Raw genomic sequence first — 22,650 nt, forward strand, 5'->3', positions numbered from 1 at the left:
TTTAGCTGGAATTTTCACACATATCATCTCTTTAGTTCATACATGCTTTTCAGCTGCCTTTGTACTTCAGCTTGTTTTTTTGTCTTGTCAAAAGGAAGTTTCAACCCCTTCCCCGCCTTTTGTCTGAATGAGACTTGGCTGCTAGTGGTCTGACCCCAAGTTACTGTTGACCTCTTATTGAATTGGTGAGAGAGGAAAACCCAAGGCCAGATTTAGAACAGCATCTACAGAGTTCTTGCCTTATCTTTTCAACCTAATAAGCTTGATAGGTTGCATTTTGCGCAGGAAATCAAGGTAAAGCAGGCCCTCAAGTAAACTGACAACAGTTAGCGTCGTGGGTAAAATATCAATTTCTCATTCCTATGCTCTAATGTTATCAACCAGAATTGTGAGACACTGAGAGCCCTTGTACCTTTTTTTTTCAGCTTCTCCTCACCAATCTACTAAATAATGTCCAGATTATTGTAGTTTTTTTGCTCTGATCATATTTTAGAAGCCTTTGTGATCCAAAATAAATCTCTACTTGTAAGATGTCAAAACCCTATGAATTGCAACTGATAGTTGTTTTTAGGAACTCAAATACAAGAAATAGGGGCAGGAGTAGACCATATGATGCTGTTCCGCCATTCAATGTGATCATGGCCGACATTGGACTTCAACTCCACTTTCCCTCCCTTTCCTCATATCCCTTGAGTCCTTGAGAGACCAAAAATCTGTCTATCCCAGCCTTAAGTATATTCAACGATGGAGCATCCACAACCCTCTAGTGTTGATAATTCCAAAGATTCACAACCCTTTGAGTGAAGAAATTTCCCCTCATCTCAGGCCTTATCCTGAGACCGTGCCCCTAGTGTTCTAGATTTCCCAGCTTGGAGAAACAACCTTTTCAGTGTCTACCCTATCAAACCCCTCAGAATCTTGCATGTTCCACTGATCGCCTCTCATGCTTCTGAACTCCAGAGAATATAGGCCCAATTTATTCTGCCTTTCATCATAGGACAGCCCTCTAATTCCAGGGACCAATCTAGTGAACCTTCGCTGTCTCCAGTGCAACTATATCCTTCCTTAAATATAGAGACCAAAACGGCACACAGCATTCCAGATGTGATCTCACCAAATGCATTCTACAATTGTAACAAGACTTCTTTATTCCTATACTTTAATCATCTTGCAATAAAGGCTAAAATGCCATTTGCATTCCTGATTGCTTGCCATACTTGCATGCTAACTTTCTGAGTTTCTTGTACAAGCACACCCAGGTATTTCTGAACATGAACATTTACAATTGATCACCTTTTCAAAAAATATTGTTCTTTTCCATTCTTACAACAAAAGTGAATAACCTCACACTTTTCCACATCATACACTGTCTGCCATCTTGTTGCTCACACACTTAACCAGTCTATATCTCTTTGCAGCCCATCTGTGTCCTCCTCACAATCTACGTTTCCACCTAGCTTTGTATCATCAACAAACTTAGAAACAACACTCTCTGTATCTTTGTCACAGTCATTAATATAGATTGTAAATAGTTGAGGCCACAGCACTGATTGTTGCAGCACTAAAATAGTCACAGCTTGCCAACTTGAAAATGCCCCTTTTTCTTATTCATTCATGGGATGTGGGCATCGCTGGCTAGGCCAGCATTTCTTGATCATCACTAATTGCCCCTGAGGTGGTGGTGAGCTGCCTTTTTGAACCACTGCAGTCTATGTGGTGTAGGTACACCCATAGTGCTGTTAGGAAGAGAGTTCCAGGTATTTGACCCAGTGACAGTGAAGGAACAGCGATATATTTCCAAGTCAAGATGGTAAGTGGCTTGGAGGGAACCTCTAGGCGGTGCTCTTTCCATGCGTCTGCTTCCATTGTCCTCCCAGATGGCAGTGGTCGTGGGTTTGGAAGATGCTGTCTAAGGAGCCTTGGTGAGTTCTTACGGTGCATCTTGTAGGTGGTACACACTGTTCCCACTGTCCGTTGGTGGTAGAGGGAGTGAATGTTTGTGGATGGGGAGCCAATCAAGCAGGTTGTTAAGCTTCTTGAGTGTTATGGGAGCTGCACTCATCCAGGCATTTGGGGAGTATTCCATCACACTCCTGACCTGTGCCTTGTAGATGGTGGACAGGCTTTGGGGAGTCAGGAGGTGAGTTACTCATTGCAGGGTTCCTAGCCCCTGACCTACTGCTGTACCCACAGTATTTATATAGCTAGTCCAGTTCAGTTTCTGGCCAATGTTAACCCCCAGGATATTGATCGTGGGGATTCAGCAATGGAAATGCCATTGAACATCAAGAGGCGATGGTTCAATTCTCTCTTGCTGGAGATGGTCATTGTCTGGCACTTGTGTGGCATGAATGTTACTTGTCACTTGTCAGCCCAAGCCTGGATATTCTCCAGGTCTTGCTGCATTTCGACATGGACTGCTTCAGTATCTCAGCAGTTACAAATGGTGCTGAACATTGTGTAATCATAAGTGAACATTCCCATTTCTGAAATTATGGTGGAAGGAAGGTCATTGATGAAGCATCTGAAGATGGTTGGGCCTAGGACACCACCCTGAGGAACTCCTGCAGTGATGTCCCGGAACTGAAATGATTGACCTTCAACAACTACAACCATCTTCCTTTGTGCTAGATATAACTCCAACCACCGGGAGAGTTTTACCCCCCGATTCTCATTGACTTCAGTTTTGCTCGGGCTCCTTAATGCCACACTTGGTCAAATGCGGCCTTGATGTCAAGGGCAATCACTCTCACCTCACCTCAAGAGTTCAGCTCCTTTGTCCATGTTTGAACCAAGGCTGCAATGAGGTCAGGAGCTGAGTGACCCTGGCGAAACCCAAATTGACGTCAGTAAGCAGGTTATTGCTAAGCAAGTGCCACTTGATAGCACTGTTGATGACCCCTTCCATCACTTTACTGATGATCAAGAGAAGACCGATGGGGCAGTAATTGGCCGGGTTGGATTTATCCTTTGTTTTGTGTACAGGACATACCTGGGCAATTTTCCACATAGCCGGGTAGATACCAGTGTTGTAGCTGTACTGGAACAGCTTGGCTAGGGGCACGGCAAGTTCTGGAGCATGAGTCTTTTTGCCAGAATATTGTCAGGGTCCAAAGCCTTTGCAGTATCCAGTGCCTTCAGCCATTTCTTGATATCGTGTGGAGTGAATCGAATTGGCTGAAGACTGGCTTCTGTGATGCTGGGGACCTCCAAGATTGATCATCCACTTGGCACTTCTAGCTGAAAATTGCTGCAAATGCTTCAGCCTTGTCTTTTGCACTGCTGTATTAGGCTCCCCTATCATTGAGGGTGGGAATATTTGTGGAGTCTTCTCCTCCAGTGAGTTGTTTAATTGCTCACCACTATTCACTACTGGATGTGGCAGGACTGCGGAGCTTAGATCTCATGAGTTGGTTGTGGAATCGCTTAGCTCTGTCTATCACTTGCTGCTTATGCTGTTTGGCACACAAGCAGTCCTGTGTTCTAGCTTCACCAAGTTGACACCTCATTTTTAGGTATGTCTGGTGCTGTTCCTGGCATGTCCTCCTGCACTTTTCAGTGAACCAGGGTTGATCCCTGGCTTGATGGTAATGGTAGAGTGGGGTATATGCCGGGCCATAAGGTTACATATTGTGGTTGAATACAATTCTGCTGCTGCTGATGGCCCTCAGTGCCTCATGATTGCCCAGTCTTGAGTTGCTGGACCTGATCGAAATCAATCCCATTTAGCACGGTGATAGTGCTGCACAACACGATGGAGGATATCTTCAATGTGAAGGCAAGACTTGGTCTCCACAAGGACTATGCACTGGTCACTCGTACCAATATGGTCATGGACAGATGCACCTGTGGTAAGCTGGTTGGTGAGGATAAGGTCAAGTATGTTTTTCCCTCTTGTTGGTTAGCTCACCATCTGCTGCATACCCAGTCTAGCAGCTATGTCCTTTGGGGCGCGGCCAGCTCAGTCTGTTGTGGTATGACTACCGAGCCACTCTTGATGATGACATTGAGGTCCCTCACCCAGAGTACATTCTGAACCCTTGCCACCCACAGTGCTTCCTCCATGTAGTGTTTAACTAGGAGGAGCACTGATTCGTCAGGTCAGGGAGCTGTGGTACGTGGTAATTAGCGGAAGGTTTCCTTGCCCATGTTTGAGCTGATGCCCAGAGCCAATGTTGAGGACTCCCAGGGCAACTGTCTCCTGACTGTCTACCACTGTTCCGCCACCTCTGCTGGTCTGTCCTGCCAGACATACCCAGGAATAATAATGCTGGTGCCTGGGACATTATATGTAAGGTATGATCCCGTGAGTATGACTATGTCAGGCTGTTGCTTGACTAGTCTGTGAGACAGCTTTGCCAATTTTGGCACAAGCCCCCAGATGTTAGTAAGGAGGACCTTGCAGGGTCAACAGAGCTGAGCTTATTGATGTTTCCGGTGCCTTGGCCAATGCCAGGTGGTCCGTCCGGTTTCATTCTTTTTTGACTTTCTAGTGGTTCGATGCAACTGAGTGGCTTGCTAGTCTATTTCAGAGGGCATTTAAGAGTTAACCATGTTGCTGTGAGTCTAGAGTCACATGTAAGGGTGGCAGATTTCCTTCCCTATGGACATTAGTGAACCAGATGGGTTTTTACAATAATGATTTCATGGTCATCAGTCGACTTTTCATTCCAGGTTTTTTGAATTCAGGTTTACCATCTGCCGTGATGGGATTTGAACCCAGGTTCCCAGGTCATTTCCTCATTCCCTAGCATAATTTATCCTATCTCTGCTTCTCTCTTCCCTTTTATATATTTATAAAATCTCTTACAATCTGTTTTTATATTCCTGGCCAGTTTGTTCTTAATCTACTTTTTCCGTTTTTATCAACTTTTTGGGTAGCTGATTTCGAAAACACTCCCAATCCTCAGGCTTTCTACTATTCTTTGCAACCTTCTTTAAATCTAATACCACCCTTAATCTCCTTCATAAGCCACAGACTGATCTTTCTTGCTGAGTTTTTGTTTTTCAATAGAATGTATTTTTGTTCAATATTTTGATTATTTCTGAAATGTTCCCACTGTATATTTGCCACCATTCCTTTTAGTCTATTTACCCAATCAACCTTCGCCTGTTCTCCCTCATACCTATGTAATTGGCTTTGTTTAAGTTTAAGATTCCTGTTTGTGATTGGAGTATGTCACTTTCAAACTTATCATGGAATTCAATTGTTTTATGATCACCAGCTCCCAATGGACCTTTTACTATGAGATTACCAATTAACCCTGCCTCATTACACAATACTAGCTCTAAAATAGCTTCATCCCTAGTTGGTTCCACAATGTATCACTGCAGGAAAACATCCCCCACAGTTATTACATTGCCTTTGTTACACACTCCAATAATTTCTTGTTTCATGCTCTTTCTAGCAGTATAACTACTGTTAGGGGGCCTATAAATTGACTCTTGCTATTCCTAATTTCCACCCATACTGATTCTACTTCATGATCTTCTGAGCCAAGATCCTCCTTTACTAATGTCCTTATGTCACTCTTTATTATCGGGGATACCCCTCCTTTGTTGTCATTCTGTCTGTCACCTCTTGTTAAGAGGAAGAACCTCAGTTTAATATAGCATTCACTGCTCATGACCTCAGGGCATTCAAAAGCATTTGCAGCCAATGAAATACTTTTGAGGTGTAGGCACTGTTGTGAAGCAGAAATGTGACAGCCAAGATTGACCGGCAGCTCTCTAAAATGGGACTTTCTCCCCAGATAGGGGTACAAGTCTTGCCCTCAGCCAATTAATAGCCCTCCAAGTGTAAAATGGCTGCAGGAAAGCTGGCTGTTTCGTGAGCGGGCTCCAGACAAACACGGCACCCTGTAAAATTCTGCCCCAGGGCTTCGCACAAAAATCGAGGCTGACACTCCAGTGCAGTACTGTGGAACCCTGCACTGTTGGAGGTGCGGTCTTTTGGATGAGGCATTATACCAAGGTCCCGCCTGCATGCTCGGCTGATTATAAAGGAGCCCGCAGCACTATTTTGAAGAGGAGCAGGAGAGTTATCTCAGATGTCCTGGCCATTATTTACCTTTCAGTCAGCATCACAAAAACAGATTATCTGGTGTTAATCGCATTGCTGTTTGTGGGATTTTGCTGTGTGTAAATTGGCTGCTACATTGCAGCAATGGCTACACTTCAAAAGTATATAATTAGCTGTAAAGCATTTTGAGATGTCCAGTGGTTGTGAAAAGTACGATGTAAATGCAAGTCTTTTTTTATTTTTAAGGGAACTATATAAATATCAATAGTTGCTGCTGTTAGTAACATAGAAAATATGATTGTTAACTGAGCAATTGAAGGTGGTAGGGCAAGTTGATAAAGTTGTTAAAAAGCATACAAACCATGGCTTTATAAATAAAGGCATAAAGTACAAAAGTAAGGAAGTTATGCCAAACCTTTATTAGTCATTGGTTGGGCCTCAGCTGAAGTATTGTTTTAAAATTGGATGTGAAGGCCCAGGAGATGGTGCAGAGATTTACTGGAATGGCACGTAGGATGAGGAATTAAGTTATGTGCGGAGACTGCAGAAGCTGAGATTATTCCCCTTTCTCCATGCAGCTTGTATGTTAATGTAGTGAATTTTCGTGCTACGTTGACACAAAATCTGTTGTGTAATTAGTGAGCGAACTTTCTAAACTGAGTAGTAAGCAGGTGAATGTCTCACAACGCCATGGCTTCTCTCTTGCTGCCTTGCAGCTCAGGCAACACTTCCATTTAAGCATTTAAGTAGTAACAAAGAATCAACTGTTCCATCATTTCTACACTAGCAAAGATATAACCAGATTTGGGTACCTGTCAGTAAAACCCTATGCAAAAGTGTATGAACAAAGACAACTGATAATAGCATGATGCAGAACCAAAAATATTGATCCTAGGCAGGTACCACCAGCCTCAAACTGATAACCTTAGAACTGTACTATGGGAGAGGACATAACAGATGGTGTGAGAAATGAAAATTCGATTAAAGTTTCTTTGTTGAAACAGTGCCTTAGGGAGTTTTACTCTGTTTCTATCCCAGCACACCTGGGAGTGTTTGATGCTGACACTGGTTGCAAGAATTTGAAAAACTTTCCATTTCCACAATATTGATATTCTTTACCTTGCTGTGTGCAAAAAGAAACCAAGTGGACAATTTCCTGGAACTGTGGCTGCAAATACTGTTGGATATGGTACTGAGGAAGGAAGTTCTGCTTTTAGTCTGATGCTGAGTTAGCTGACCACATCACAGAAGCTGAGGCGATGCGGGGAAGGGGTGGTGGGAAAGGGGTGCTATCTTTACATCAGTACCATTGATTTAGGGCATTTTCTACGACCAGGATTTTCCTGTCAGCGAGAGGGGGGGCAGGGCCCGCTCGCCGACGCGTAAAATGACGCACGGTGACATCGGGCGGAACTCCCGATGTCACCGCGCCCCATTTAAATTTTCAGGTAGGCGGGGGCTCAGCAAAATCAGCTGTGCGCCCGCCGACCTGTCAATGGCCAATTGAGGCTATTGACAGAGTCATTTAAGTAATTAATGGACCTGTCCGTCCAACCTTAAGGTTGGCGGGCAGGCCAGGAGCCCTGGCAGGCTTTAGATAAAGCATGAAACCTCATCCACGGGTGGGATGAGGTTTCATGTAGGTTTTTTAAAATTTAATTGAAGTGTTTTTAAAAGTTATGGGCATGTCCCAACTCATATGACAGTGTCACGTGAGGGGACGTGTCAGAGAATTTTTTTTTCTTATTTAAAATATTTTTTAATGTACAGCCTCAAGGAGATGAGTGCGCTCTTTTGTGCGTGTGCGCGAAAGAGCACACTCTTGGCTCAGGGAATTCCACCCCCCCCTCGGTCCGCACAGGGAGCGCATAGCTGGGCGGGCCCGATTGTGGGCGCCGATCAGAGGCGCGCCTCCACGCGCCTCCACGCGCCTCCACGCGCCCGCTCTTCAACTTCCCCCCCCGACGGAGAGAAAATTCTGCCCTAAGGTTCCCATTCCTGATTGTTCTCTAGTAAACACAGCTGGAGAGTGAATGTCAGCTGAGGACAGGATAGAACTAAGCTGCCATATTTCCCATGGTCAAATACCCTGCCAACACTCAATGGCTAAGACTTTCTACCTTTTTTTTTTCCCAGCCTACATTCCCCCACCAGTTATGGCTGCAAAAGGACAAATTTGATAGTGTATATAGGGCCAAAGTCTTGACTCAGATGTTTAAGAAAGCACTTTGTCCAGCTACTGAAGGGGAAATTACTGAAGGGGTTGAGGTACTAGAGGAGGTGCAAGAAAAAATTAATGTAACTGCACTTATCAAGGAAAGTTGACAGAGAAAAGTATAAAACTAATGTTTCCACTCATAACTGCAGATTTTATGTAGATGCAGGAGTATGTAATTGGCACTAGTCGGCCATTGCTATAAGTCCCTTATCCCCAGCTGCAGTAAGCTCCTAAGATGCGCCAGACTGAGTTGGCACTGAGCTGAGACCATCATGAGAAATTCACAGGAAAAGAATGAAAAATCAACAGGACTGGAGACATTTCATTACACATTCCTCCTTCAGCATTTTATACTTTTCCTGTTTTTAGTCTGATCTGTGATTGCAGATTAATGCTGGAAATCAACCAGAATGGCTAATGCTACTAAAAATATGCAATGTTACCGCTTAGTATCATAATCTATCACAGTCCTACAGATTGATGTACCAGAGCCTAATGAAGAATCCTAGATCACAGGTGATATAAAGCATGTTCTTTATTGGAGAGGGAGCTAGAAACTATATTTATTACTGCCAGGGATTATTTCATATCAGAACTAATGGAGAGTGGTAGACTATTGCAGACAATGTGCATTATAAAATGAATAACTTGTGTGGGGTTTCCAACAGGGAGAAATTTTCAATGTAATTTTGTAATAATTTTGTATCTCAAGTATTATATCCTGAAAAGAGTGACTACTGCATCTGGGCTTTCTAATATAGAGAGAACTATAAGCAATATTCATTATGTCAGCAATAATTTTATAATTGAACATGTTATTGAAAGTGAGCCTGTAAAATTGACTGGCTTTTTGGACTGTGTTAGACTGGGAGCTCTTGTAAACCATATTCATTACATCAGAATCCATTAACATAACGGACTGTGCACTGGGAATTTGTGTTCTAAAACAAAGTGATTTATATGTGGCCTCTATTAAAGAGGAAGCTGTAAGCAACTTTTGTTATATCAGAACATGCTATGGATACAGGCGTGCAATTGATTTTATTTTTAGTTTGAATAAGAATTCTCTTATGAGAAATCTCATTATTATAGCTGTATCTTAGGGCTAATAGCCCAGGAACCAGGCCTAATAATCCAGAGAATATCAATTCAAATCCCACCCTGGTATTTTGAGAATTTGAATTTGGTTTAAAATAAAATCTGGAAATAAAAATCTTGTATCAATTAATAGTGGCCATGAAACTGTTACATTGCCATGAAAACATAACTGGTTCACTAATATCCTTTAGCTAAGAAAATCTGCTGTCCTTACCATGTTTGGCCTGAATGCTAGCCCAGTCCCACATTGACATAGTTGACAGTTAACTGTCCCCTAAGGTGGCCAAGCAAATTATTTTATTAAGCAGTTGTATCCAAGCACTACAATAAAGAAGGCCCACCCCAACTTCTCAGGGAAGAACATGATAGGTACTAAATGCTGGTCCTTTCCAGCACTTACATTGCGAGAATGAATGAGAAAAAAACTGGAAAGTGCTAGAAATGCATACCAGTTCAGTCAACTCTCTTACTGGTTTTGAAAGAGAAAGTACAGTTTAATGTCCTGTTTACAATTCTCCAACAAAACTCACTTTCAGATGCTGGCTGACCTAATATGAAATTGCAGCATTTCCTGTTTATTGTTTTGATATAATGTGGAAAAATTTACAATTTGGGGCACATGGCACTGAACTTTTAAATCGAATGATGGAAGATCGCATGAATCACGAATGGGGCACACTAACTCATTGTGTAAGCCCTGATATGTGCCAGGAGCACTAAATTGTAAAACTTATCCCAATGAGCATGAAAAGACTTTAATTCCCCTTATTAAATTAAAGATAATTTAAGGCTGAGAGAGGGCAGAATCACTTTGGTTGCCAGTAGCGTTGTGTTTAACAACCAGAGTAATGCATTTTTGAGACAGGTCCATTACAAAATGAGTGTTTTTTTGCCGGGTTTAGTGAGGCAACCTTAAAAGAATCTCAGTGTCCATACTGTGCCAGAGACTGTTATAGTCAAGTACTTTAGTTACTAACAATTATTTTCATTAGAATGAAGTGTCCTTTGAGGCCTCAGCTTAATATAAACAGCGTGAGCCTTTCCAAATAGATACAGATGAATGATAAGGACTAGATCTTAAATAAATAAAACATTTCCGTTGGTAGAGTGACTTATTTATGGGTCTGGAGATCTGTGGAGCATGAAAACGGTTACATTTAATGGAATATATAAAAGATTATATTTATCTCCTTGCTACGGTAATTGTGTTTAAACAACATGTACCGTTGTTGTAAAAATTCATACTGATTTTAAACCATGCAGAATCTCTGCCAAAACATAGGAGATGCAAGAAGGGACAAGGAGATGAGAGCGAGCAAAATAGACTTCATTGGTCCACTTTAAAGGGGAAATATCTTCATGCAGAAGCATTTAATAAATCCTGGTGGATCAACAAGTTTATCCTGTGACTATAGCTTAACTATACAATTCATTCAGAAGGGAAGAGGGGAAAACTAGTGGGAAAACTGCTAAGGAATCAGATACCAGGGATGGAGATGAGGGCAAACAGACCAGTACAACATTTCAGTTCATGGCATCTTTACTAATTTTATAGATTTTTTTAATCCATTCATGGGATGCGGGTGTTGCTGGCTGGGCCAGTATTTATTCCCATCCCTAGTTGCTCTTGAGAAGGTGGTGGTGAGCTGCCTTCTTGAACCACTGCAGTCCATGTGGTGCAGGTATACCCACAGTGCTGTTAGGGAGGGAGTTCCAGGATTTTGACCCAGCGACAGTGAAGGAACGGAGATATATTTCCAAGTCAGGATGGTGAGTGGCTTGGAAGGAAACTTGCAGGTGGTGGTGTCCCCATGTGTCTGCTGCCCTTGTCCTTCCAGATGGAGTGGTTGTGGGTTTGGAAGATGCTGTCTAAGGAGCCTTGGTGAATTTCTGCAGCGCGTCTTGTAGATGGTAACATTACTGCTGCTGTTCATTGGTGGTGAAGGGAGTGAATGTTTGTGGATTGGGTGCCATTCAAGCCGGCTGCTTTGTCCTGAAGGGTGTCAAGCTTCTTGAGTGTTGTTGGAGCTGCACTCATCCAGGCAAGGGGAAAGTATTCCATCTCACTCCTGACTTGTGCCTTGTAGATGTTGGACAGGCTTTGGGGAGTCAGGAGGTGTGTTAGTTGCTGCAGGATTCCTAGCCTCTGACCTGCTTTTGTAGCCACAGTATTTATTTGGCTAGTCCAGTTCAGTTTCTGGTCAATGGTTGTTGATAATGGGGGATTTAGCAATGGTAAATCCATTGAATGCCAAGGGGCGATGGTTAGATTCTCTCTTGTTGGAGATGGTCATTGCCTGACACTTGTGTGGCATGAATGTTTCTTGCCACGTGTCAGCCCAAGCCTGGATATGGTCCAGGTCATTCTGCATTTGGATATGGACTGCTTCAGTATCTGAGGAGTTGCAAATGATGCTGAACATTGTACAATCATGAGTGAGCATCCCCACTTCTGACCTTATGATGGAAGGAAGGTCATTGAGGAAGCTGCTGAAGATGGTTAGGCCAAGGACACTACCCTGAGGAACTCCTGCAGTGATGTCCTAGAATTGAGATGATTGACCTCCAACAACCACAACCATCTGCCTTTGTGCTAAGTATGACTCCAACCACAGGAGAGTTTTCCTCTGATTCTCATTGACTCCAGTTTTGCTAGGGTTCCTTGATGCCACACTTGGTCAAATGCTGCCTTGATGTCAAGGGCAGTCACTCTCACCTCACCTCTAGAGTTCAGCTCTTTTGTCCTTGTTTGAATTACGACTGTAATGAGGTCAGGAGCTGAGTGACTCTGGCAAAACCCAAACTTATGTCAGTGAGCAGGTTTTTGCTAAGCAAGTGCAGCTTGATAGCACTGTTGATGACCCCTTCCATCATTTACTGACGATTGAGAGTAGACTGATGGGGTGGTAATTGGCCAGGTTGGATTTGTCCTGCTTTTTGTGTACAGGACATACCTGGGCAATTTCCACATGCCGGGTAGATGCCAGTGTTGTATCTGTATTGGAACAGCTTGACGAGGGGCGCAGAAAGCTATGGAGCACAAGTCTTCAGTTCTATTGCCGGAATATTTTCAAGGTCCATAGCCTTTGCAGTATCCAGTGCCTTTAGCCCTTTCCTAATATTACGTGGAGTGAATCAAATTGGCTGAAGACTGGCATCTGTGATGCTGGGGAGCTCTGGAGGAGGGCGAGATGGATCATCCGCTTGGCACTTCTGACTGAAAATTGTTGAAAATGCTTCAGTCTTATCTTTTGCACTAATGTGCTAGGCTCCCCCATCATTGAGGATGGGGATATTTGTGGAGACTCCTCCTCCAGTGAGTTGTTTAATTGTCCACCACCGTTCCCGACTGGATGTGGCCGGACTCTAGATCTTAGATATGATCCACTGGTTGTGGAATCAGTTAGCTCTGTCTATCGCTTGCTGCTTGGCATGCAAGTAGTCCAGTGTTATACATTCACTAGGCTGACATCTCATTTTTAGGTATGTCTGGTGCTGCTCCTGGCATGTCCTCCTGCACTCTTCAATGAATCAGGGTTGATCATGGCCGGGCCATGAGGTTGTGGATTGTGTTTGAGTACAATTCTGTTGCTGCTGATGGCCCACATTGCCTCATGATTGCCCAGTCTTGAGTTTAAAATTTTGAAATGATGAATAACGGGGCACTTTTGTTGTCTTCACCGCATGGGTGATAATTCCATCTAATATAGAACACAGCCGATTTTGACTGGAAATAAGGCAGGCAAATTCTTCTGAGTTTATGTGCGATGATGATGATGATAATGCCTCACCCCAATTTATATAAACACGCTCAAAGGAAAAGAGCATAAAGTGCTGCTATAATGAGCCATGTAGTACAGGAAGGACCTAGGTTTGTACCCAAATAAGAGTCAATGTTAACTGGTTAGCAAAATTCGAAAGATTGCGTGTAGCTTAATGCAACTAGACTAGAAAGGGAGAAACAAAAACTTAATCAAGCTTCCTGCCCCTAACTGTGAGTGTGTGTGAGAACAGGATTGTATGATGACCCCAGGGTAGAATAGCTTCCACTGAAGAATGGCCACTTATGGAGCTTTTACCCCGGAATGAATCACCACCTCCTGCAGAAAACCAGGTGAAAAAAAAACAACTAAATAAAGTTTACGAATCCTTTAAATAGCATACACTCTGTTCTAAATAGTGTCATGAAAAATGAAATAAATAGAAATTGAGAACATATCCTCAACAGTATTTAAGAGCATGAGAAATACCTCCCAATAGAAAGCTCCATTTGTTGATATTTCAATGATTTCAGGCATGTTGCTTTCTTTGTCAATTGCTTTCTTTGACACCTGCATTGATTCTCTTGCTTCATCGTTTCAGCATCTGACCATTTAGTGAACTTGTTTTTTTCAAATTAAGTTGTTGAGGGCCCAGGCTGCTTTGCTTTGGATGGTGTCGAGCTTCTTGATTGTTGTTGGAGGCATCCTCATCCAAGCAAGTGAAGAGAATTCCATCACACTCCTGACTTGTGCCTTGTAAATGTTCAACACGTTTTGAGGCGTCTGGAAGTGAGTTACTCGCCGCAGAATTCCCATCCACTGACCTGCTACTTTAGGCACAGCGTTTGTATGCACAGCGTTAGCAGCGACAAGGGCTGGCCCTGCAGGAAGACCATCCCTGCTTTTTACACTGACCCCTTTACACACCAGCCCTTCCCCTCTCACCTGTGGCCTGCTTAAGTGGTCCCCAATGAGCTCGCTCCACTTGCCTGTGTTGTCAGGGCTCCAGCGACACCACTCCTCCTGGGGCCTACCACATGACCAGCAGTGGCCACTGCTTCCACTGGTGGTTGGGACTGAAGAGCTGGCCTCTGATTGGCTGGCAGTTCTCTGAGGCTGGAACCTCGTGTTCAAAAGCCTGGGAACCCCATGGCCTGGCAGCAGGCTGCCTAATTGTGACTTAATTCCATTAATTCCATTCCCAGAAATGGTTGTGGTGGGGTTGACACCAGCTCTCTAGCCAGTGGATGGGCTCTCTGCCACAATCATTAAATTCCACCCAATGTGTGTAAAATAATATCAAGTATTCCCAGTTCAGCTACAAATCAGTTAAGTGCAAAGTAAAACTCCCCCAGTGCCCTCTCCAATTTGTATAGTTTTGAGGACATTCCTTATGGTGATATTATCCTCCTAAAGTTTGCTGTTTTATGTTATATAGTTATGATTAGTGATGCTTAATAAGAAAATTGAAACCTGGAGGCTATTTCCAGAGAGTGGACTGCTCTTGTTGGGTAAAATACATTCTGTTTTTCGAGCATCTCATTGAAAATGCAATCATTTCAATGGGAAGTTATTATTTTTGAAACACAAAGCTTGCCTTGAGGCGGGGCCCATTCTAATTAACATGCCTTCTCGCTCCATTACACAATGCCTCAGGCTTCATCCACCCCAGAGGCACTGTTGGCATGCTAATGTGGTCAGATTGATGGATGACCTAGGCATTTAAGAGAGAAACAATGTGCTCCATTATTTTTCTTAATCTGCGGAATTTACAATGGAAAAATTTTGTTTGTTGCCTTCTATATCATTCTGTTTCTCTGAAACAGTGGTGGAGAGGGTAGATGTTAGGCGAGTGGATAGAGTGTTGATCAAACTGATTGGAATAGCACCTCTACTGAATCAGTGTAGCATTTCCATTTTCTCTGCCAGTTGGCTTTGAAGGAAATTGTCAGTTTAGTGCCAAAATATTTGTGCTATGGTCCATAATCATTATAATCTTGGTTGGCTTGCCTCAAGCCTACCTCACTCAAGGCCTGCAGAGAATGAGAAGGTTTACATTCCTTCACCCTTGGTTGCATTTGAAACCAAACATCAGAGGGTTTTTTTTTTAAATAGGCAAATCAGGGAAAGTGCTGCAGGATATCATCAAGGTCAAACAAAGTCAAAGGTAGACAAGGTACATTGCAAATTTGTGGCTTGTTTTAGCAGTTAGCCTTTAGATTATCATCAGAATTATTATTTGCAAGGAGTCCCACAGTTGTCAAGCCTTTGGAAGAAATGAATAAGTAGGAGATGGTGCAATGAGACGTGACAAGCTATTTTACCTTGTCTAGGACAGTGGAACCCATGGATACTGCCAGCAGTTGAAATGGGGTAAATTCACAACCAAACTGTGAAAACAATTTTTTATTAAGAGAATGGTCACTCTATGGAGCAGGCTTCCTAGGGCAATGGTGGAAACAGTTAACACTGATCAATTCAAATGCAAATTAGATAGTTAATGTTCAGGGAAGTCTTGGGATATACTGGTACACTGGGCCATAACTTCCGAGCTCCAGGGTATCGTATCGGAGGGGGTTGGGGGGGGTACCCCAAAGATGCGCAGCCCCGCTCCACCTCACGCACCCCTCCCCCGCCCGCCTCGGCAGTTCCCAGGTAAGGATTGCATGGCAATTACCTGGGAAATGCAAGCTTCAGGTGGGCAGTTGCCCTGCGCTGGGAACCATCTGACAGTTGTGATTTAAATCGCAAACTTCGGGTGGTCCCAGTTGTGTTACCCAGAAAAAGTTAGAAGACTTAAAACCACTTCTAGCTTCTGGGTAACTATTGTACAGAACCGCACTGATCCCACCCCCCACAGGACTCCCCTCATACCTGAGAAACACCCAGGGGAAATCCCCCAACTATCGCCCTCCCCCCCCCACCCCGGCTACTCCCGACCACGGGACTCCCCCAGCACCACACATAGAATTCCCCCCACCCATATCCACACCCACAGGACTACCCCCCCACCCCCCCGACCCCCCACCTCCCTACCCCTCATGGGACTCCCGCACCGCCCCACCACAGGACTTTCCCAACCCCTGACTACTTCCTCAGCCCCCTGACCTGACCACACCCCCCCCCCCACAATGGCCGACTGAAACCACCCCGCAACACCCCCCCCCAACCCCCGCCCCCAGCCCCCAACAAAGCCCGCAAGACCTGACCCAACCCGACCAGACTCCTACTTCCCCAGTGCTCGATCCAACCTGACAAGACCTCCCCCCAGCCCTCCCAAGGCCCGGCCACTGACCCGACCTGACCAGACCCCCACCCCAAAGGCCCAACCTGACACTCCCCCACCAAGGCCCCACCCAACCCCCACCCCCCAGGCCCAACCCGAAAGGACCCCCTCCCCATTTTCTACCCACTTTCTTAATACACTTACCTTGTCAAAGACCTTTAAACCTGGCCCGACCTTTAACCTCACTTGGTTTATGGCACCTAGTGCCGTAAACAAGGAAGCATGGCTTATATACTGAAACAGTCCATGTCCAAATGCAGCAAAACCTGGACAATATCCAGGCTTGGGCTGACAAGTGGCAAGTAACATTTGTGCCACACATGTGTCAGGCCATCTCCAACAATAGAGAATCCAACCTTCGCCCCTTGACGTTCAATGGCATTACCATCGCTGAATCCCACTATCAACATCCTGGGGGCTACTATTGACCAGGAACTGAACTGGACTAGCCATATAAATACCGTGGCTACAAGAGCAGAGGCTAAGAATCGTGTGATGAGTAACTCACCTCCTGACTCTCCAAAGCCTGTCCACCATCTACAAGGCACAAGTCAGGAGTGTGAAGGAATACTCTCCACTTGCCTGGATAAGTGCAGCTCCCACAACACTCAAGAAGCTCAACACCATCCAGGATAAAGCAGCCCGCTTGACTGGCACCCCTTCCACTCCGAGCGGGTTCCTGACTCCCTCACCCTACACCCTCACTTTGAAAATTGAAATACACCCTGGAGGCATCAGGATGCAGAGACACTTTTCGGGATCTTCAATCCGTGCCTGCATCCAAAGATCTCCAAAAATCTGGCCCAATGTATCTATAGATTGCTGTACGAAAACAGTGAGAGGTTTAAATATTGGTGTTAAGTCTAAGGGTGAAATTTTCCGCACCACCAGCAGTGGGAGCATGGCAGGCCAGGTCACTAAATTTGGCGTGACTGAAAAAGTCAGTTTCCCACTGGCAGAAAATTAGGTTGGAATTTTGTTCTCCTGACTTTAGCAGACTAAAGGCGGGTTGGGTTTCCTGCTGATCTATGTCAGGAACTACATTTGCATTCATTTGCATCTCATGAATGGTTATTAAAAGACCAGCTTGGTGGAATTACCTTCCCGCTCCAGACATAGGGCCCGCCAGCGGATAACTAGGATATCTGTTTCACAGCTGTATATAAGCGGCGAGCACCTGGCGAGCGCCACCTCTTTCATGACTTGGAGGTTAAATGGCTTTTGCCTTCATGGGGACCTTGCATAACTTCATTCGAGTCCCATTAGGAAATGCTGTGCCAAGGACTAGGGAGGCAGGCAAAGGCTGGAAATGAGGATGGGTGGTAGGGTGGAAGGGTGCAGCGAAGGCTGGACAGGGAAGGCAGGCTTACCAGGGAAGAGTGGGAAGAGTCTCCAGGGAAATGGAGTGGTGAGGGGGCAGAATGTCCTGGGAAGGGTGGGGCAGCTGACTGTCTGAGGAAGGGGCCGGAAGAGTGCCCGGTGAGGGGGGAGGTGGTGGAATAGTGTCCGGGGAGGGGGAGGAAGTGTGTCTGGGTAAGGAGGAGGGGACTGTGCCCGGGGGAGGGGAGAGTGCCTTAGAGGGCGGTGTCCATGATGTCAACAGTGGAGTCCTGGGGGGAAAACTCAGGGTACTGGTGATAGGAGGGATCAGTCATAGTCATGGTGGAGTGGGATGCAGTAGGATGAGAGTCTGGTAAATGAAGGTCTCATTGAGAGGGTCATGGAGGAGGACAAAACAGGTGGGTTGGATAATAGGAAGCGGCAAGGTAGGATGGGCATGGAGACAGTGACAGCTGTCAGCTCTGAGGGATGGGAAGCCATGTGCAGGCGGATCATGTTAGGGCTTAGGGTAATGGGGGGGTTTTAAGGGTGACAGAAGGGAGAGGAATGGTGATATTAGGTGGGTCTATGGTGTTGGGGGTGGGTATTTGGTGGGTGACGGGGGAGTGAATTTGAAAGGTGACACACACCATTTTTTCAAACTGACCTCGACCACGCAGTTAGTCAATCAGTGAGATCCCTCAAGGTGGGAGGAAGGTCCTTTCAGGTGAGTGGAGTTCAGCACATGTGGCCGACTAAAGGGACACCCAGGCAACTGGATGTCAAAGATGTTCACTTGTGTTCTCCTCTCTGTAGTGAAGCCCGCATTGTAGCAAGTTTGTCCCTGACTCACGGGTCTCATAACATTGAGTTCCCAGCAAGTTGTGGAACTGCTGTTCATTCTGTGTGATTTACCATCTGCTGAAGCCAGAGACAGGGATCAAGGGATGGAGGGAGATGGAATGCCTCCAAGGGGCATAGCTGATGGGGGGCAGCCAACTCACCACTCCACACCTCCATCCTCCTGGGTGAATGGTCATGGCTGACAAAGGATCATGCAGTTAGCCTTTCTATGCTGCCAAGGCAATAGCCTCGCTATAAAGTTTCAAGGTGGTGGAGACAAGCCAAAAAATGTCTGAGTGAGGCTTCTTGCACATGGCTCTCATCACCCTAGTCAAAGAGTAATGTCTCCATATATATCCATGTATGAGCAGGAGGAACACTCATCTCTGGTCCCCCAGGATGTCCTTTATCTGGAAGGGCTGGGTTGGGGTTGCCATGTCTAGACAGAGGCCAGGCAAAGGGCTTAGCACTGACATTGAGATGGAGAGAAACCTGTGAAGGACATGTTCACTTAATGTATCACTTCAATTCATTCATGCACCCACTGAGGCATCAATGCTGCAGGCAACCCTGCCTTGGTAATGGCTCTCATCCAGATGAGGAGATGAAGGGCCTGTCACATCTGCACGCTTCTCTAATATGAGCTTTGACCACAAGGACTAGAGAAGGAATGCTGGGCTCCTGGCCTTCAATGAGTGAATGTCGGTCCGGGTGCCCTATAAATATGGCGCCAGGGTCTTCGACCCCATGAGGTAATGGCGGGGCATGTGACTCCCTCCCCACCCTGCCACTAAATTCCCTGAACTCCTTGCAGATAAATAGTTAGTGAGCTCAAAAGTGGAAGATCGCATATGTTCCCCTGTCCTGCTGCACATCGGGAATCATGCTGACTGTCCCACCTGCCACCGGACTTAGTCTCCATAATGGAAAACTCCTCAATTTGTGTTATTCTGTACAGAGAGGGCAGTAAGCAGAGGGAGAGGAGGAGCGAGACAGTGAGAGAGAGAGAGGATGAAGGGGGAGATAGAGTAATTCATATTACCTGTATAAGTACTGGAGTACTGCATCACAAATATAAACTTCCAAGGGTGCATCTCTTTGGCATCCTATTGCTGCCTGAAAGTCTCATTCAATCATCAGAGATACATAACTAGATTTCCTTTGTTCCGAGTGGAATTCAAAAAAATTGTCCAGCAGCTTTCTTGATCAGTAATCACCAATGTAATATTATGGACTTTGGGAGAGAGTTTGAGGCCTCATGTTTTGTGAAAACAGGGCATTAGCACCGCAAAAATAGTCAGTGGCAGCCTTCCATCTCTTAAGATGATGGTTTGTGCCATGGTGGCCAACTCTATGTAAAGCATCAGCTAGTGTGGCTCAGGAGCTGCACTCTGGCATGGCACTCTCTACCATATTTGCTGCAGAGGAAGACTGGGCTGACAAGGTACTAAAAGAAGTGATGCTGACAAACATCACTCGTACAGTTTAGATCGCAGGTGTCTTTCCCCTTTATATTTAGCTTCACAATACACATCATTAACCGTAACAGGATATTGATAATTAGCAAGCATTCTGATCATACCCAGTCAAAAATAGAAAACAACAAAAGTCCGGGCTTTTTTTATTCGTTCATGGGATGTGGGTGTCATGTTTACTTTTTTCTTATTAACTTGAGATGAGTATCATGAATGATATGGTGGTAAACAGACAAGGATGAAGCTTATATTCAAACCAGAGGAACTGAGGTTGAATCCTTCATCTGTACTGTATGAGTTCATTTCAGATATAGCATAATTATCCACAAATTCTCTGAAACTAAATGCAAGGCCAGCATTTATGCCACCCCAGTTGTCCTTGAGTAGGCGGTGGTGAGCTGTCTTCTTGAACCATTGCAGTCCATGTGTCTGGGTATCTGTTGCAAGATTGTAAAACCTTTGGGGAGTGGTGTGGGTGGGGTGAACTACACCATAAAACATGAGCAGGAAACTGGAGCAATCCATAATTGTCATCCCCAGATTCCAAGTTATCTGTGACTTCTTGGGCACTTGTACTCTCTTTCAGATTTTAGGTATTTTTAAGTAGTTTTCAATGAATCATGTTCCAAACTCATTGCCATCCACTGGTCATCAAATATAACTATACTGGACCCATATATGTTAAACGTTTACTTTTTTCTTATTAACTTGAGGTGAGTATCATGAATGATATGGCGTAAACACACAGGGATGAAGCTTATATTCAAACCAGAGGAACTGAGGTTGAATCCTTCCTCTGTACTGTATGAGCTCATTTCAGATGTAGCATAATTATCCACAAGTTCTCTGAAACTAAGAAAAGGAACAAAAATCAGAAAGCATTCCTCCAATGTGGGAAAGGAGATCTTGAGGCAAGAACAAAATAATCTTCTATGGTCAAATAATCTGCTGACACTCACTGTCTCAGCTGTTTGTCCACTACTGAGGAACCGTAGGGCAGCTAAAACCAGCCAGACTTCTCCCATCTAGAAGGACAAGGGCAAAACATGCACAGATATACCATACCTACAAATTGTCCTACAAGTTACATACTTCCTGCCTTATCAAGGTGCAGTCACATTTTCGCTGGATTAAAATCCTGGAATTCTCTCCCTAACGGTATTGTGGGAGCACCTTCACTACATGGACTGCATGTTGAAGAAGGCGGCACAGCAGCACCTTCTCAAGGTCAAAGAGGGATAGCCAGTCAATTCCGGCCTTACCAACATCATCTTGAGAATTATTTTTAAAAGTATGCAAGATTTCACAATAATAATCTGTGGAAAATACCTTTATATTCAGCTCTCCACAGTTCTGTTATAAAGGAAACATGTGTGGTTAAAACATTTCCAGCCAGGAGGTGTGTGGTGTGCATGTGTTACATTTTCAGATCTCAAACTTGTAGCTCATAGGCTGTTAAATGATAGGAAATTGTGATATGTCTCAAGAGGAAGGGTCTCCCACTCTATTTCATTATTTTTCAAGAACTCCAACTTCTGTATTTTTTCTGATGTAATTTTGTCTACATTTTCTAAATTTTCTAAATATCTGAAAAGGTGGAAAGGATGTGGGGAGAGGGCAGGAGAGTGACAGTATGTGAATTGCTCCTTAGGATAGTCAGTACAGACACAATGGGCCGAATGGCCTTCTGTGTTGTAACGATTCTATGGTTCTATGTATCTCCCTCAGCTTTCCCTTCCTCCTACTATCTTACAGGTTTTTAAAGTTCACCAGAAGCTTCAGAGAACTGTGACTCGACATGACACATGTTGGAGTCCTCTTTTTCTGTCTGGCTTACTTAGGAAACAAGCTGGTTAAAATGACTGAATTGGTATCATTCTACTTAAATACTAATTCAGCTTTTACTCTTTGAATTTCTTTTAAGGGAGGATCAGCTTTGTCGCCGAATGCTATGATGAGTAAGAAGAGAGCACAGGAGCAAATAATCAACCTGGCTGAAGAAGTTGGCTGTCCAACATTTAACAAAACAGCCCTTTTATCCTGCCTCCGTGCTTTACCTGCACTAACCCTGAACACCGCACAGACCAAGGTCAGTGACAGTACAGTAGATATTCTTTTAATGTTATATTATTAATCATGCACAGGACATGCACTTCCTATTCAGAAACCTTAATTCCTGTTATCATGATTTTTGAGTTGATAGCTACCTCCATGAATTGGTCTGTGAATATTTTCCATTCAATTTTGCTGTGTCAACAGGCAAAAGTACCAGAGGTGAGTTGAGGAGAATCTTCTTTAGGCAGCGAGTTACAATGATCTGGAATTCACTGCCTGAAAGGCTGGTGGAAACAGATTCAATAATAACTTTCAAAAGGTTATTTAATAAATACTTGAAGGGGAAAAATTTGCAAGGCTATAGGGAAAGGACAAGGGAGTGGAAATAATTCGATTCCTGGCATAGGCAGGATGGGCCAAATGGCCTCCTCCTGTGCTATATCATTTTATGCTTCATTGGTACAATTCACTTGTAGGCTGTGGTAGCTCTATGGTTCTGTGAAAGAGATCCTATTGAGAAGGTTACACACTTGATGCCTGTGGATGGCTGTGTCCCCAAGGTACAGTTCAGC

The 22,650-nt window shown here is 44.4% G+C and overlaps 1 protein-coding gene across 1 annotated transcript in view; it reads left to right on the forward strand.

The window, feature by feature from the left end:
* tg (thyroglobulin) overlaps window positions 1–22,650 on the forward strand; it is a 443,647-nt gene that overhangs the window by 298,874 nt on the left and 122,123 nt on the right. The window contains exon 43 of the mRNA XM_078541245.1: window positions 21,948–22,112. Coding sequence (XP_078397371.1) covers window positions 21,948–22,112 — 165 coding nt within the window. The remainder of the gene's footprint in view (window positions 1–21,947; window positions 22,113–22,650) is intronic.

The sequence above is a fragment of the Cetorhinus maximus genome, chromosome 4 (assembly GCF_964194155.1).
Source record: "Cetorhinus maximus chromosome 4, sCetMax3.hap1.1, whole genome shotgun sequence".
Lineage (NCBI taxonomy): Eukaryota > Metazoa > Chordata > Chondrichthyes > Lamniformes > Cetorhinidae > Cetorhinus > Cetorhinus maximus.